The sequence below is a fragment of the Carlito syrichta genome, unplaced genomic scaffold (assembly GCF_000164805.1).
Source record: "Carlito syrichta isolate Samal-C Ts95f unplaced genomic scaffold, Tarsius_syrichta-2.0.1 Scaffold287711, whole genome shotgun sequence".
In the NCBI taxonomy this organism is placed as follows: Eukaryota; Metazoa; Chordata; class Mammalia; order Primates; family Tarsiidae; genus Carlito; species Carlito syrichta.
The window spans coordinates 198,141-216,004 of NW_007231807.1; the positions used below are offsets into that span (position 1 = coordinate 198,141).

The 17,864-nt window shown below is 30.8% G+C and overlaps 1 protein-coding gene across 2 annotated transcripts in view; it reads right to left on the reverse strand.

Annotated features, from left to right (window-relative positions):
• Window positions 1-17,864, reverse strand: part of MYCBP2 (MYC binding protein 2, E3 ubiquitin protein ligase) — a 183,012-nt gene that overhangs the window by 76,160 nt on the left and 88,988 nt on the right. Inside the window, exons 33-37 of one of the 2 annotated variants that reach the window (XM_021709915.1) lie at window positions 16,628-16,702; window positions 13,823-14,047; window positions 12,828-12,960; window positions 8,911-9,033; window positions 5,556-5,711 (exon numbers count right to left, since the gene is read on the reverse strand). In XM_021709915.1, coding sequence (XP_021565590.1) covers window positions 5,556-5,711; window positions 8,911-9,033; window positions 12,828-12,960; window positions 13,823-14,047; window positions 16,628-16,702 — 712 coding nt within the window. The remainder of the gene's footprint in view (window positions 1-5,555; window positions 5,712-8,910; window positions 9,034-12,827; window positions 12,961-13,822; window positions 14,048-16,627; window positions 16,703-17,864) is intronic. The other variant, XM_021709917.1, reaches the window with a different exon arrangement.

Sequence of the window (17,864 nt, forward strand, 5' to 3'; positions counted from 1 at the left end):
GGCTGCAGTGGCCAGGAGTGGCCACTGCACTCCAGTCTGAGCAACAGAGTGAGACTCCAATTCAAAAAAAATAATAATAATAAAAAATAACAAAAATTTAAAAAGGGAAGTAATCCATGAGAGATACATTGATATCTATGCACAAAAGAAAAAAAGTAGATTAAATATATATATATATATATATGAAGTCTAATTCTATAGATCCTTCATAAACAATGACACTAAAATTTTGCTATATTTATGGAAAACAATGGGAATAGTGTCACTAACATCTTTACCCAATTTAAGTCCCAGTAATTGTATATTTGTTTTTGTCTCTGAATAAAACTTCAGATGGTTAGGTAAATGGTTAGTTCTAACTTATAGCTAAGATACTCTGCAAGTTATTTTAAAATTATTTTGAAAACATTTTAAACCAGAAAAATTCATCTTAATTGGTCCTTGTGGATACAATATATAAATTATACCTTCAACTTGACCAAAAGATGTGAATAACCAAACCATCTGCAGATAAAAATAAGCATAACTGAGTATAATTATTATTCTCATTTCTTCTATCAATATTCCAGAAGATTTAAAATAAGGTGACAGTGATGATTATTATATAGTCTTAGCTATGACAGCTATCTGGATTGACAGCTTTAGATGCAATATCACTACATGATCAAAGCATCTAGTATTTTTCTTTGTAGTAAATTTATCAGGAGAAATGTGGAATCATGTGAATAGCAAAGGGCTTAAGACATAGAACAGGAACTAATATTTATTTACATAAATATTAGCATACTAAAAGGATTACAAAATAATGAAAGAATTACATTTTTACCTAAAGACAAAATAGAAACAAGCTTTTTATTAGTTATGGCATTAACCTATATGATCTGAATATAGAAAGAACAGTGGAAGAAAACACGTAAAGTGGTTATCTCCACAAATAGGATGTTTCTGTAATGACTTCTAGTTATAACTGAACTTGAATAAAATATATTCAAAGCATATTACTGAATATACACTAAATTCCTAGTAAATATGGTCAAGGAAAATAACATTTAGCAACCATATCATTTCAATATTTGTGATGCTGAGATAATAAAAATTCTGAGCATCATTTGATGGGTATGTAGTATGGTATACTAGCAAGAATAACTTTAAAAATTCCAATAAAAGATAGGTATTGCTTTTCAAGCAATAACTTGAGAAAGAAATTGGCTGGATACACTCTCAAAAATAAAAAATCCTGCTTTCCACAAATTGCTTATTAGTTGCAAGAGAAAAATACCAATTATACATCAGCGAAATCAGACACTTTGATCAAGTGATTAACATTAACCATAACCATTTCCTAAGTGTTATCCTGAGAAAAACATAATGCTTATGTAGCACAAAGAGAGTTAAAACTTAACCCAACAACAAAAGTGATTTTAGGATAAGATATTTTTAATACAATATTTGGAGAAAGAAGAAGACAGGTACCAGCAACTCAACGGCTCAAAATAAGGTTACATGTTAACTGCTACTTCCACATTTTCCTTGGACCGTGAGAGCTATTAAGTGCTTGCATCAAAAAACAATAAAAATATAAACAGATAACATTTATTGGGCATCCATTTTATGGATGAGCTAACAGGGATTCAGATGTTTCAAGGAACTTAACAAGAGCTAGTAAGTGACTGACAAGGGTATTTGAGCTGAAAGTCTTTCCACAATTACATATCTACAATCTAAGTGAACACAATGCTTTACTATGTCATTGTTCTCGGACATAAATAAGCATTCATGAAGCTGTCCACATGGACTTTCTGAACACTTTTAACAATTTTTTTGTCCTGTTTAAGAAAGTGACATATGAATACAAAAGAAAAACTCTTGTTGCAAGATAACAAAGAGCTATTCTATCTGTGCTTGAAAGTACTATATATTTTGACATATTGTACATTAATTGTTTAAAATCTTTGGGAGGTTAGAAAATTATCTTAAGTTGTATGTACCATTTTTCTACCAAAAAAGTGAACTGTTTAGACTCTTGAACAGTAGGTAAAAGTAAATTTTTAAAAATGCTATGTTAAAGTCATTTGGAATATAGTTTTTCAGTTAAGGAATCGTACTTGGAATTCAGTCAGTATAAACCCAGAATTATTACATATCACCATAGTATAGTTAGTTTTACTTTTTTGTGAATTTAATTAGTAAGAGAAGGAAATATTCTTTTTCTTATTTGAAGATGTATTCTGAGTAAATACTGGAATGTGATAACGAAAAACATATCATAAATTGATGAAGTGATCATCTTAAATATCTAGTCAATAAATATTCCATGAATGCCCATGATGTTTAAAACACTGTTAGACATTAGAGGACATAAAATAATGTTTTCAAAAGGAATGAGGAACAATAATGATACTAAGGATTGTAATATTCTTAAAGCAAGCAGTCACAAACATCATTCCCCATTTCATTCCACTAGAACCTTATTGCCAAATTGTTTACTAATTTTAAAAACTACACAAATAATTTTGAAATAAAAAATAAAGTATAAAACTAAAAAACATTCTATATACACACTTCTCTTTTTCATGCCTCTGTGTGTACACACACGGTATAGAGAAAACTTGTAACTTTTATTTCTGTAACATTCTACTTCACCAGAATAACAGTTAAAATAATTTGTATGTATATGAAATAAAATAATTTTGATAATTTTAAAATTACCAAATTAGAGAATACTTATATTCTATTTTTATGAAATAAAGTGTTACTCGATTGTTAAAAAAAAAAATTTACCAGATTAATTTAATGTGCCAGATTATTTTACATTTCAAAGATTAGTGAAAAAACTACGCTTCAGAAAAGAGCTTCTAAAGAATTATTGATAATAATGGTCATACAAATGCTAGATGAAGTTAAAGATGATATGGGCCAGTTTATGTGTGTCTTTGTAGAATCTGTCTAGTTAAGTAGAAACTTGTTATGACATTTAGAAAATCTTTTCTTTTCCCCTTTCAAACCTTTGCTACATAAAAAAATGAAGATGTATTAAAATGCTTAATAAGTACAGTGTTTAGTATATAGTGGTGACTATCAGTATAAGCAAAATTTAGTAAACATGGTCTTCTACATAATGATTTATTTCAGTATCACAAAAGTATAAAACACAAATGATGCTCATTTTGCTAAGTAGCACAGGGAAGTTCTATATGAATAAGCCATCTTCCAAAGCAAGGCGAGATGCCAGTGCAATGCATGGCAGTGAAGTTCAGGGAGAATATCTTACTTAGGGAGTCTCAACAAATGTGCTACTCTGCAGACTATCAGTATAAGCAAAATTTAGTAAACATGGTCTTTTACATAATGATTTGTTTCAGTATCACAAAAGTATAAAACACAAATGATGCTCATTTTGCTAAGTAGCACAGGGAAGTTCTATATAAATAAGCCATCTTCCAAAGCAAGGCGAGATGCCAGTGCAATGCATGGCAGTGAAGTTCAGGGAGAATATCTTACTCAGGGAGTCTCAACAAATGTGCTACTCTGCCACATTTACCTTTTCTAACATGATGAGAAAAACATAGTTCTGAATTATTTTCAAAATTTTATAACTACTGTTTAGATTCCATACTTCTTTTAGTTATGTTAAAGATGAAGACTTCCATTTTCTGGAATTTGGACATCAAACTTCAGTGACATTCTGCTGAGAATAAGAGATTTTTAAAAAGATCTAAGTTATCTCCACTGTTGATGTACAGGTAAGTAATGGTTCAGAAAACTGATAACTGAGACATAGCTAGGTCAAAATTTCAAATTTGCACCAGGGTAGCATTAAAGGATATGGTGTTACTGATAACATTTATCTATAACACATATACAATTATATTGACATAATGTCACTTGGAAATTTGCTATCCCCTAAAAGAGACAAATTTTATACTGTCTGTATACTTTGTTTTCAAATATTTTATTAATTAAATTTGGTAAAATAAAATTACTAATTACACTTGTTTGATGAAGACCTGCAATGACATGTTAGGTAGAACAAAAAGATCTTTACTCCTTAGTTCTTCTGTCTGCTGCTATTATGACATAGGGAATTTCTCTTTTTAAGACTGAATTTTAATGTGAATAAGTTAGAATTTTCTAGTATGAATTTTCTGCCTGACTAAACCTGAGATTTTTTTCCTTTATGTTTTCTCCCTTGTCCTTATCTTTAAAACTTTCTGAAATCTGTCCAGGATCATATATATAGATGTAAAAAGGCTGTTGCTCCACAAAATTAATAGACTAAATAATTATTTATCTTTCATTCTTCTGAAATAATGATTATCATGGTGGGGAAAAAACTATTCCACACACGTGACACTACTTTGTTTCCTTGAAAATTTTCTCTTCAGAGATATTCAAATGAATACTACACATGAATAGAGATGATAAGGTAGAGATTGATAGTATTTATTTTTCCAAACTAATTTCATTATTTACACCTGCCTAGTGTACAGTACAAACTCCTGTGTATACTCTTTATCAAAGTAGGATAATAAAATAATAATGAATAATATAATGTGCTAACTATATACTAACTTGGTTCTTAATAAAAACTAAACCAGCTAGTAGCATTCTCTTAGGTATCCCTAATGACAGTTACCAAGTATTTTTTGTAGAAAAACAACTGAGACCTGAGTGTGGATGCACTTTCTCAAAGCAAAGAGGTTGTGCACTCAAATCCAAACAATGGTTTACAATTGGAGACTTTCATCAGCTGTTAGTGTATTTATATACTACACAACCAACATGAGAAATGAATGCCAAGAAGAATACAATTATCATATTGCAAAGAGCTTTGAGAAATTTATGCATAAAGCTTGGGAGATTTTTTTTTTTAAAAAGAACACTCAGTTAAATGTAATTTATTTGGGTTTCTCTTCCAAACCAATGTGAGTTACTGTCATGGATGAAGGGCTAGAGCAATCTTAAAGGCAGAATTGGAGTCAAATGATCAGTCTAATATATTAGGAACAACAAAATAAAAAGAAAGGAAACAACAATTTGAGAAAATTTGGAAATCTAAATTGCTATACATTTCACAGATACCAAATTCACATAGAAGAAACAAATCAACCAAACAAATAAATACAGATTCACTTCTACCCATTGGATAGTGAAATGGGTATATTCTTTTAGGGCATCTCCCAGTAACAAAAACATAATGTAAAGCCATGAAACTGATGCTTACCATAGTCATGCATATTAAAAAGAAAATTTTAAATAAAAAAATGTTTTCCTTAGTCTGTCTTACAGTACATATTTGTTTATACTGGAATTAGAATAGAAAGCCTAATACTCATATTTTTAAAACTACACTTAAAAAAATGTGTGATTAAAGCAAATGTCTTAGCTGCAGAATGTCTTAGCTCAGAGTAGCCTAAATACTTCAAAAATGTGGGAGGGGATAACATCTTAAATAAAACCATTCAGGTGAGTTGAAAACTAATTAGTAACGAATAAACAACTCAGAACAAAGCTTCAGAAACGCTTGATGATGCAGGTAAGGCTGACAGACTTACTCTGAAGCTGAGGCTGCTGGAAGGAAAGGGGCTGTCCGAACACAAATGGGCTGTGGACTAGGGAAGAGGGAGGTTTTGCAGCTTGATCAAAGATGGAAGGAGCTGGGAGATTGGGTCGTGACTGAATGGAATTCAATATGGCACTCAGTTGGTCACCTGCAGTGGGCAAAACAGTCAAGACTACAACTTGTTATTCATTAATATTCAAAATGGCAATGTAAATGGTGCTTTATAACATTCAGATAAAGTTAAACACTAAATAAAACCATGCCAATTCAGAAATGCATGAAAGCTGGTAAATATTAATTATCCCAAATTAGGGACCAAATTTTGCATGCTGTTTTTTTTTTTCTTAAATAAAAGCACCCCACCAAATTTAATATATAGCCTACCTACAAAAATAAATCCATTTAAATTCATATGTATTATCTCCCATTGTTAATGGGAGAATAAAGAATCTGTGAAGAATCTATGATAAGTTGCTTCAATATCATAAATCCATAAATGAAGATCTAAGTAAAAGATATTTTCTCCAGTGCCCAGCAATGGCTAATACCATTCTGCCTCATCTGCAATATACTCAACACAGAAAATAAGCAAATAGTATAAATAGTTTTTTTATTTTAAATGTAGAATTAAAGGGGCAAAGTATTTGCTAACATAGCAATAGGTTCACGTTATAGTCATGAATAGTCACCTTATTTTTTAAAAGTTGTTATTGCCAAAGAAATTCTAGTGTTTTTAAAAAGCATGAACTCTTGCTTAGATAGGTAATATAAAAATCTGTAAGTTCTATAAGACTAAAAGAATTGCGAGCTACCTGATTTGAAGTATCTCAAATAGGAATTCAAACATTTTTCCTTAAAATACAAAGAACTTTAACAGAAAAATATTTTAAAAGACATGGAACAATATACTTAGATGGATGATAACTCCTTCTTTGTAAGAACATGTATATTAAATAGTTAGATGCTTAAGAGGGGGAAAAAAACATATGCAAACTAATTGATGTAGAAACTGGAAAAGACTATCTTTCCAGTCATACTTCCTCAATGCAATAAAGTTTCATAAATGATCATTTCAACTGAAGCACCAACAAATGATAGATCTATATGGAAAGAACGGTGTACACAAGCTACACACTTAAAAAATAAATGCTATAGGCTACAGAAAAGATTTTAGGAACTATAAAAATTTTTATAAGGTATTATATTAAGGAAAAAAATCATATAAGGCACAATTATTTAATCCTAGACAGTATAAAGGGTTGAAAAAAATGAAAACTACCGTTATAGGTAATAAATAAAAGTGAAATATATTTAATGAGATCTAAGTTAATTTTCTTTGTTTCATCTATATATTTAAAAAGCTTATGAACAAGTACAGGCTATTTCGTTTTTTGGTTTTTTTGAGTTGAAGTCTCACTCTGTCGCCCAGACTGGAGTGCAGTGGCCGCTCCCGGCCACCGCAGCCTCGACCTGCTGGGCTCCGGCGATCCTTCCGCCTCAGCCTTCCAAGTAGCCGGAATTACAGGCATGCGCTACCACGCCCGGCTGATTTTTTGATTTATTGTAGAGATGAGGTCTCACTGCCCAAGCAGGTCTCGAACCCGCGGGCTCAGGCAATCCACTCACCTCAGCCTCCCGAAGGCGTGGGATTACAGGCTGAGCCACCGAGCCCAGCTGCTACTTTGTTTTTTAAAGAGAGATGGTTATGTTGCCCAGGCTGGAGAGAAGTAGCCATTCATAGCCACGATCCCAGGATACTATAGCCTTGAACTCCTGGGCTCAGGTGATTCTTCTGCCCAGGCTCCCAAGTAGCTGAGACTATTGAAGTATGCCACTGTGCACAGTGCAGTGTGTGCTATTTTTAAACAATATTCACAAAACCACATTTAAAAAAAGTAATTATTAATTCTAATAAAAACAAATGTTCTCAGCAATGTTTGTGTCTCTTAAAATTGACTTATTTTTATGATGGTTTAATACATATTTTAAAGAATGATCTATTGTGATAGCTATCAGTACAATGACAGACATTTTAAAGACTGAAAGCATACATTTTGAGTTAAACACGGCTTTAAAACATTGCTATGGAGATACAATACAGTAGTGGTAAGCAAATGCTGAGATTTTAATTGAAGAGTTGACAATGGTAAAGAGAAAGGGACGTGAAGAAAACACCACTAAGCATTTACCCTACATAAGTATGAAGATCTAGCTTAAGTTAACAGAAATCAGAACTATATGCAAAGTAAGCGAGCATATAATACCCAAGTCCATGGGACAGGCCAACACAAGGGAGTTTAAAAAAAACAACTGTGGCAAGATTTCCTTCATAAAAATATTTTGAGGAAAGATGAAGATATCTAATAGGAAGTGGTTGTATTTTAAACTGGATATATCTTATTATACATTGACATAATTCTGTATTTTGTTCACTATTGCATTTTTTTATGTGTTCCTCAAGTAAGGTATAATGATACTATATTCGTCTCTTGGAATCAAGCCCTATAAGTTAATTTATATAAAAGTTTTAAAGTAAGATTATTTTCATGTAGGCTACCTTCTCCTTCCTACCCATCACCCTGCTGACAACATGGCTGATTTTGAAGGAGTCTGCATTAGGTACAAAGGAAAGAACAACAGTGTGTGACCTTACATAAAAATTCAATTTTGGATTAACTTCAAGTTTAAAGTATTCCAAAATAACGACTGTTTAGACTGTTTTTGTCCATGATGCTGTTCTCTTCCATTAATGCAGCCAAAACAGATGCATATATTTTACATCCACAAGGCTTAGGGTTGTTTTCTTTTTATAACACTTTGGTTTAATTATACATACCAAAACCAAACATATCATTTCCTGTAATTCTAAATTACCCAAGATTACTGGGTTAGAAATTCAAAATCATACACATTTTATAAAGCTCATGTGCAATATTACTTTAGAATATTATTTAAAAATAATAGTCTGATTTTAAATGGATCACTTGAGAAAGTTCTTTGTTGCTCATTAATATTATTCTCCTAATAACAAGTGGATGATAAAAATAATAGTTATTTTACTAGACATATTGACACAGAACTTTTAGGTTATGAATTCAAAAGGAATGTTTTTAACGTCGGAAAAAATAATAAAGAACTCCCATAAACTTAAGCTAAAACTGATAAAAAGAAAAACAAGCTATACTGTGAAAAGAAGACTGTTGCAAATATTTTGAGTATTAGTTTTTTAGAAACAAATTTTAAGATAGTAAAGACTTCTGGGTGAACAGGAGTAAAAATGAGTAAAAGAGAAGGTAATAAAAAATACTGCAGTCAGGAAAGTAAAAGACTCACTTTTAAATACCTACCTTTATTATTTCCAAGTCCATAATCAAATCCTTGGGCACTGCAACTTGCCCCTTTATTAAAAGCTTGCACTGAGAAAGGGCTTGGAGGAGGAGTTTGAGAATTTTGATCCAGAAGAACTTGTTCTACAATAAAAGCCACAGCTATAACATTAGTTTCTTATATGCTATTCCCTATACATACAACAAAGAGAGAAAATTATCAAATATTTTGTGATAGATTCTAAAATAATCTCACATTTAGGATTTGATAAGTCTAAATAGCAATCAAGTCATCTTAACACTGACAAAGCATCTGACAAATTTTTGTTTTCATTTATCAAATATACACTGAGATTTCGGAAATGAGATATATTCTTTTTTTTTTTTTGAGTTGGGGTCTCACTCTGTCGCACAGACTAGAGTGCAGTGGCCACTCCCGGCCACCACAGCCTCGACCTGCTGGGCTCTGGTGATCCTTCCACCTCAGCCTTCCACGTAGCTGGAATTACAGGCATGCACTACCACACCCAGTGGATTTTTTTTTTTTTTTTTGATTTATTGTAGAGATGAGGTCACGCTGCCCAGGTGGGTCTCGAACCCGCGGGCTCAGGCAATCCACTCACCTCAGCCTCCCAAAGGTGTGGGATTACAGGCTGAGCTACTGAGCCTGGCTGATATATTCTTATGAAGCCAATTTGCTTTTATTGTGGCAGGATATATTACTGAATGTATACTAATATTTCTGGATCAGGAATTGGTCTTATATTTGTAACAAATCTGTATAAAAGTATTTTATAAAACAAAAATGTATTACCCATAAACCAGAAATCAAAATATTTTATATTATCATTCATATAAGAAAAACGTCTTCAAAATGCCCAAGTATACAGTACTAAAAGGAATTTTCACTTATTTTTATTTATTAAAGATACTTTCTCTAAATGAAAGGATAACGATAAACCAGGATAATCAGAATCTATTAACACAACCTAAAGTCAACAAATGTGTCAGAATTCTTATTTCAAGCAGAAAATAACAAATATTTTATCTATTTACAAATGGCAAGAGGTAACCAATAATGTAAGTCAACTAAATTAATGTCCTATGAACAATTATGTGGTTCTAAGATTCTGTCTGATATAATACTCAAAATAATGTCATAGTTGAATATCCGTATTAATGCCAACTTTCAAAAAAAAAAAGCGAAATAAAGTCTGTCAAATGAAAGGCAACAGAGAGAAAACGATATATTTTCTATTAAGATAATCTTATGAAAATTGAAATGCTTTAAATATATTTTTAAAAGGTCAGTATCAAAAAGAACATGGAACTACATACAGGGGCATGGTGGAATGTTTTCTTCCTACCTGTAATTTGAATTCTGCTGTACCAGTGGTACTGTATGGTCTACCTCTTAACCAGCATTTGTAGACTTTATTCAAAAAAACCAATCCTAGCACTTCCCTTAGGCAATACTCTTCAGTATGAGATATTTCAGCAGTGGAATATGTCTTCTGAAAAATACCCATGAATAGTAATCTGAACGGAAGACAGCATCACTCCTCCCCTCTAGACTCAGAATGGTCTAGCACCCATAGTGAAGTCAGTTTTTGACTGTAATAGCAACTTTACCTACTAGCTTTATCCATAGATACCAAAGACCAATAAAGACTTTTTACAGAGGAAAGCATTTTTTAAAACTTACACTACTCCATCTAAGTAACCATAGTGCCAAGTCCTATTTCCATATTAACAGCAATGAGCAGAATATTTGGGTATTACATCAACTAGTCTTAGTTCTTTTAAAGCACTAGCATTGTTACCACTTTTTTCCTTATCACTCTAGGTTTTATATTAAAATATTAAGACTCACATTATGACCCAATATCTACATCTAGGTATCAAAAGATTAAAAGATGATTAACTTATTCCAAAGAAAAATTTAAGCCTCCCTTAATAATCTTCTTCTAGGATTATTCACCAGAAATGATATCCTAATTTAAGAGACATTTTTATCTTAGAAGAACCTTCTAAATGTATGAGAATACAATTTCCTATGTTAAAACTTGCTCCTTAGAATAGGGGGTATTTTACATTTTAACAATAATACATAACTTAGCATGTTAGCTTTATACATTATTTGCTTATTTAGTCTTCAAATAAAATTTATGAGGTTATGACTTATGAAGTCATTTCATAAATAGGAAAACTGAGGTGCAGAGATACTAGGTTAACTTGGCCAAGGTCACACAACTAAAAAGTTATAGAGCTGGGATCAGTACCCTGTCAGTCTAGTTCCAGAGTCTACTCTTACACATTATGTTATGCTGTCAGCTAAAAAATTATTAAGCTAGAAAGGTCCTTTGGGAGTCACCTAAGCCATTCTCATACTTAACTACATCTTAAATAAAGCTGATTTCACTTTAGGTATTTTTATTTATATCTGAATATTTTTATACAAAGAAAAATGTTTAAATATTTACAAATATGTAGTAAATATAAGTAATATATAAGTATTTAGTAACTGAGATTATTTTTTAAATGTCTGATTTACATCAAACAGAACCTTTTTCTTTTCAAATGACAAATGGTTCTATAATCTCACGACATATTTTATAACCACATCATCTTTGTGGTTATCTGGCTAAAAAAAAAAAAAAGAAAAGGAAGTAGGTTTTCAGTTTGAGTTCAAAGTGTAGCATGGTGTAATAAGCATAGCATTTAAAATATAAATGAAGATTCTGGCTCAAGTCATACATCTGCCATGTAACCAGTTGTATAACTACTGGCAAGACATTTTAAATTCCATGGGCTTGAGTTTCCTTACCAAAGAAATTGAAGATTATTTTACCTACCTCAAAGGCTTGCTTCAGGGAAAAAAAGGGCAATACTATCTTCAAAGGTACTATGTCATTGTGCAAATTTCAAACATTTTTTGAATCTGTTTATATTTTCGGCCATATTACCTCTTGAATAATAAATATTATAAGTTCACTATCTTTTGAATAAAGAAGCATGGTCTCATATTTATCAATCTTATCCTAAAATTTTTGGGATTTAGTAGACAAGTCTACGCTTGTTTACATACTTATTTTGATGTGCTATTATTTTCTCACAAAATAAGTAACTAGTATGTGTCAAATCTGTTTTGGAAGCAGAAATGCAAAGATAAAAACTCTGTGCCTGTCCATAAGGGACTCACAATCTGGGCATGAAGGGACTCACAATCTGGGAATGAAGAAATAAAAATTAACTTCACTATAACAAAATCAATTTTGTTTTAGTGGTAAACACAGGTCTTTAGGAACACAGAGAATTCCTGGCTCTGTCAGGATCAACTAAACATTCATACAAGTGATAACATGGTCTGAACTTTGAAGAACAAATTTTTGACACCAGGAGATTAAAGAGGGGAGACAAAGAAAAAATATGCTACTACGTGAGATCTATGTTGAAAGAAATAAAGTTTAAAGTCAATAATCTGACAATAAATAGAAAAACCTGAAAAGACACTATATATTTATTTAATGTTACCTCCTTAAGACAAAATTGAATCAAGTTGCCTGGGAGAAGTACTATGATTGGTGGTTTGAATTTTGAACTTCCGTTTTGTGACATAAAGGGTAAAATGTTCAGTCATAGGCTGGCACAAAAGAACAAGGCATATACATTTCTACTAACGAGATAAAAAGCATGTTTTATAAAGATGGATTTATATGTTTCAAATTTAATTTTCTCCTTTTATCTGCATTGAGTACCCATATATTTATCAACCAATTTTAATTATTGCAAGATTTTTTTCACCTTTAGTTTTGCTTTTACTCAAAAAACAAAACAAAAACAGAAAAAACTCTTTAAGACAAAAGCAATACAATACACGTTAAACTTCTGTATTTTAAAGGCTAATTGGAATAAATCACAAATTTAAGCAAACTTGCCATCTTCATGTCGGAGGTACTGGTTTCCGCCTCTGTCTCTAGCTAAGGACCATGCCTCTCCTTCATCACTCTCACAGAACTCTACCATGCTGTTCTGATCCAGCTGCACCCATGTACCTTCAGAATTGGTTACCTGGTACATAACAAAAAGCATGATTGATTGGCTTGATTCTTTTGGGGTATTCAGTACGAAAACAAGTAAAAAGCTTAAATGTTTGAATTGTGTAATCATTCCAATACATTTCTACCATGAAATTTGTTTCTGAAATTAAGACCACAGCCTGAGGTAAGAAAGAAATAAAAAGTTGTGTAAAATACTGCTTATTTATGAATTTGGTTAAAATAATAATTTTTAAAGCACAAAGATATTCCATAAGTAAGTTTATGTTACCCAAAAACACATGGCTCCTTTTTTTTTTTTTGCATCAAAAATGTCCCAACACAGTGTACTTGCTATCATTTAGGTTGATAATACCTATAGTGAAATCTGAAAATGACCCTTATTGAGAAATAGCATGACACACTACATCTTCAAGCTTATCTGCTGAGGCAAATGCCATAGTAACTTTAAAAGTAATTTTATTAGCTCAGGACTTCAGTGAGACCTATGAATGGGAACAAAGAAATGAAACCTTTCGTATATTATCACACCTCCATACCGACCACATAAAATATTTTAAGTGCTGATGATAATCCATGATGGTATAGTGTACGTTTGTAACAATGAAAAGATATATGTAAATACCGAACATTTATATATACAATACAAATCACTATTAATATAAATATTGCTTTCATAAGAATTATGGGAATAAAGTTATTAGAAAAGAAGCACAAAAAATTATGTTAGTATTTGCAATACAAGTACAGATAAAATACATTAACATTTAAAAACCTGAGATGAAAATGGTAAACTTTAGAAGAAAGAGATGCTTTGGTTGTATTATATTTAAAATGAATTATCTTAGAAGTCATGAAGCTACAAGAATCCATACCTCTCCTACTGCTTTGACTTTGTTTCCCAGAACTAACATTCCAATTGGGATACCTCTAAGGTTAGGGCAGCTTCTGATGTTGTGACCTGAAGGTCCCGTCTTCACTACCTTGTACATGCCTGGCCCTCCTCGCAAGAATGGCATATCTTGCTCTTGCATTGTTGCTTCCTGTGAGCAGCAGGAGTTTATGTCTTTGAAAAAGTCATCAGTATTAGTTTTAGATTCCTGGAAATTTGAAAAGGGGAAAAAAAATAAACAAAGTATAATCTATTATCAATCTCAAAATTCTCCTTTTAATAGCTTTCATAGCAAGTGAATAATACTGTCAATTAAAAAGAAAACATATCTAAATATAGTTGACATACTAGTCAATACTAAAAATTACAAAATCTCAGTTTTTCAATACTGAATGATATTCAAAATAAAGTTGAAGAAAAGAAAATATAGCAGGAGAGCAACTGAATCTCTAGCTTTTGCCCATCACAATTTGAGAAATATAATAGTCCTTGATTTTACTTTCATCTCTTGATGGAAAAATAAAGTAGGAGAAATAAATGTAATTGAGAAATAAATGTAATTGACTGTGTAAATCACAACTGAATAATTTTGAATCATTATTACTGTATTGTTGTATGTTGGTGTGGGTAAAAAAAGTCTAAATATTCATTTCAACTTTGAAGTAATTATTTATAAATAGAGAGAACAGGTATGAAGACAGAAGACTTATCTATAAGCAGAGACAACAATGATGAAAATTATGCATAAATTTTAATACTGATAGTTATAAATAAAATGAAGACACATAAGATTTTAATAACTTACACTTTCTAATATAGTACAGGTAAAAATGTTGCTAGATTTGTTAAGCCATTACTGTGCAATGATATATTAATGTTAGTAACAGAGAAAAAAAGTATATTTTTAATAGACAAGAGAGATTAAGATTAAAGATTTATTTTTAAGGAAATTTAATGTATTTAAATTTATATCATTGAAAACTCTCACTTCTAAAATGAAAGACAAAAACCTGCTCTAAATTTCTGTTGAATAAGAATGCTGTGATAAAACTGTTTCTTATGTGAGTGTAATAAACAGAAATAATAACTTTTCTATATTTTCTCTTTTCCCCAACTAACTGTGAATAAAAGTTCTACACTGGAGGTTCTTCCATTGCCAGAATTACTCTTCTAAAATAGATTCAAAACCGTACTTTTAAAAACAGTAATATGGATTCTACTAATTACTTTATATTCAAATAGAGTACAAGATAACCATAATGGGACATGCATACAAACAACAGGATAAAATTAATACCTAATAATGTTATAAATAGAATAAAAATAAAGATAAACTAATATACAAGACATTTTACTAACTAGTTCTCTCTATAAGTAGTCTCATATTGAGATAACAGATACAAGTCCATACACATAGAAGAATATTAAAAATAAAACCCTCAAATTAAACAATATGTGGATTCCAATATTCTGTGTACCTGTGTCTTTGTTAATTTAATAGTTGGTTAGAGAAAATTTTTAACCTACCATTAACTTTCACATAATGTTTTTTAAGTTTCACTGTGGTGATAAATAAACATGAATTTTTTAGCTAAATAAATATGCATTATGAACAATTTATTTATATTTACTATAATTATAAATTATATTATAATTACATGTTGTAATGTATTTATATTCTTTAGTTATATATTGTCAATTTAATAAAAATGAGAATTTTGAGCACTTGAAAAACTTAGGTTTACAACCAAAAATTAACTTAAAATATGCATTTCATATGCACATGTATGCATATTTGTAAAAAAGTGTATATATATAAATATATATACACACACACCTATATGAAAATACAGAGCACTCAAAATAAAAATTGAGTAAGACAGACTTAAACTTTACATAGTATTACTACATTCACAAGATTTTCAGCAAACATTTTTAAATGCCTATTTGTGAGCAGTAAACTTTAGTAAATAGATCATGCCATTTCATAGTTGGAAAAGGCAAGTATTAGTCCTATTCACAACTGATTTTTAAAAATCATATGGTGACATAAAAACATGCAAATAATCATAGATTTAACAAAAAACCCCAATTTTACTGGTATTTAAGTATATTCCTAGAGCATTTAATTTGCTATAATAATAATTCTAACTTTTGATCATTCAGGTTAACACTGAAAGGTAAGTCTTGACATAACTAATAATAAATGCAAACCACTCACTGGAAGGTAGTGCATGAGAACTTTAAAAAAATTAAAGTTTATCCAATTCTTTGTACTAAACAGTATAAATTTGACATAAAATCATAGAACTGTGCCTGTCGCTCTCAAGCAATTCCAAAATACAGGTTTTATTCAATACAGAAATATGAGACCTGGGAAATGAAACTGGTGAATTTCAGTATTTTTTTCTCCCTCTATTATCATCCTATTTTCAGATGAACATTCAAAAGGGCAGTGTAATAGAGCAGGCAGTGGAAAAAAATAGAAGAGCCATAAGGTCAGGACACTATCACCTACATAAGTGAGTTCTGAAAAAGTTAAACATGGATGTAATTGTTGGAGAAGCTAGTCATAAAATTAAATATAGCAAATTTGAAGTCATGTAAGAGTATCACTTAAACTAATAATACATTCTTTGTCAGGAATAGAGGGGAACCCCGACTGCAGCACTCTGTGTGATCTTTTTGTGGTAAGAATATTATTAAGTAAAGGTTTCAAAGATATAAAATTTGCTATACATGCTGAAATACCTGAATAATGTATAATTGTTCCTTACAGTTAACTCACCTGGGGGAAAAAAGCTTTGGAAGTCCATGAAAATACGTCCAAATCCCTGACTCCTTGGCTAGCATTAAAGATATTCTGAGCAACAAAGTTTAAGAAAGAAAAATATCAACAAAGAAAGGGAACAGGATATCATCTGCAGAAGATGCGTTCACAGTAACAACATTTTTCTGTACTCTAACACCAACACGGAAATATTATTTTACTAAAGGGAAACTGAAGCCATCTGAGTAAACCATACTCCAAAGAAACTCTGATAAATACAGTTTTGTCAAAAGCTCTCCATGGATATAGTGTGTCATGCCATTTACTGGAATTAAGAGCCAGACATTGTTATAAAGCTTAAGATAGTCAATGCAGGAGGGAAACCTTAAAATTCTATGAATAAGGATGTATTTGTTCTAATAGAAGCCAGATTTGTTTTATGACAGAAAACAGTCTGCTGTTTCATAATGAAAATATAAATATCGTAGATTGTATAGAAAATGCAACTATTATTGTGAATAATAATGGCATGTAGTATATGTGAACTAATTATCACTTTTTAAAAGCAAAAAGACAAAAAAAATCTAAGTAATTTTTTCAATTTTCACTCTAAGTAGGAAAAAAAATCAATTGGAAATGTTTCTGAAGGCTATTAGCAAATTTGTTAAGAAAGAATAAAAAATACATACACTCTAAATATTTAATCAAAAGACAGGCCTATTTTTCTCCATCTCAAAGTTTAGGAAATGCAGAGCATTTAGAATCTCTATGTTAAAGTCTAAAAATATTTTGTTAAGGAACAATTAATTCACAGAAACAGGATCCCAGAAAAAAATCAATATTTTCAAAAAATGTCTTACTGATAATTTAAATGATATCCATTTTACACAGATATATCCTGCTATCAATCTGTTTTTCTAATCTGAAATTAAAATCTTTCCAATGAGTAGCAATTGCACAATTTTAAATGCTTATGTAAATCTTGTGATAAATGGTTATTCTGAACCAAAATGAGGCCATTCAAAATATTAATAAAAAAGACCATCAACTGACTTTAACACAAAAGAAACATCACAATTACCAGTCAAATATAAATCATGTTAGACAATAAAAATTTATTTACTATTCTCTAGTTCTTCATCTTCCTTATATATATATGTACATAGATGAATGTAGTTTCATACCATCTACATACATATATGTGAATTCTTAAACATAAGACATATAAAAGCCCCCAAAAAATGAGTTTCTAAAA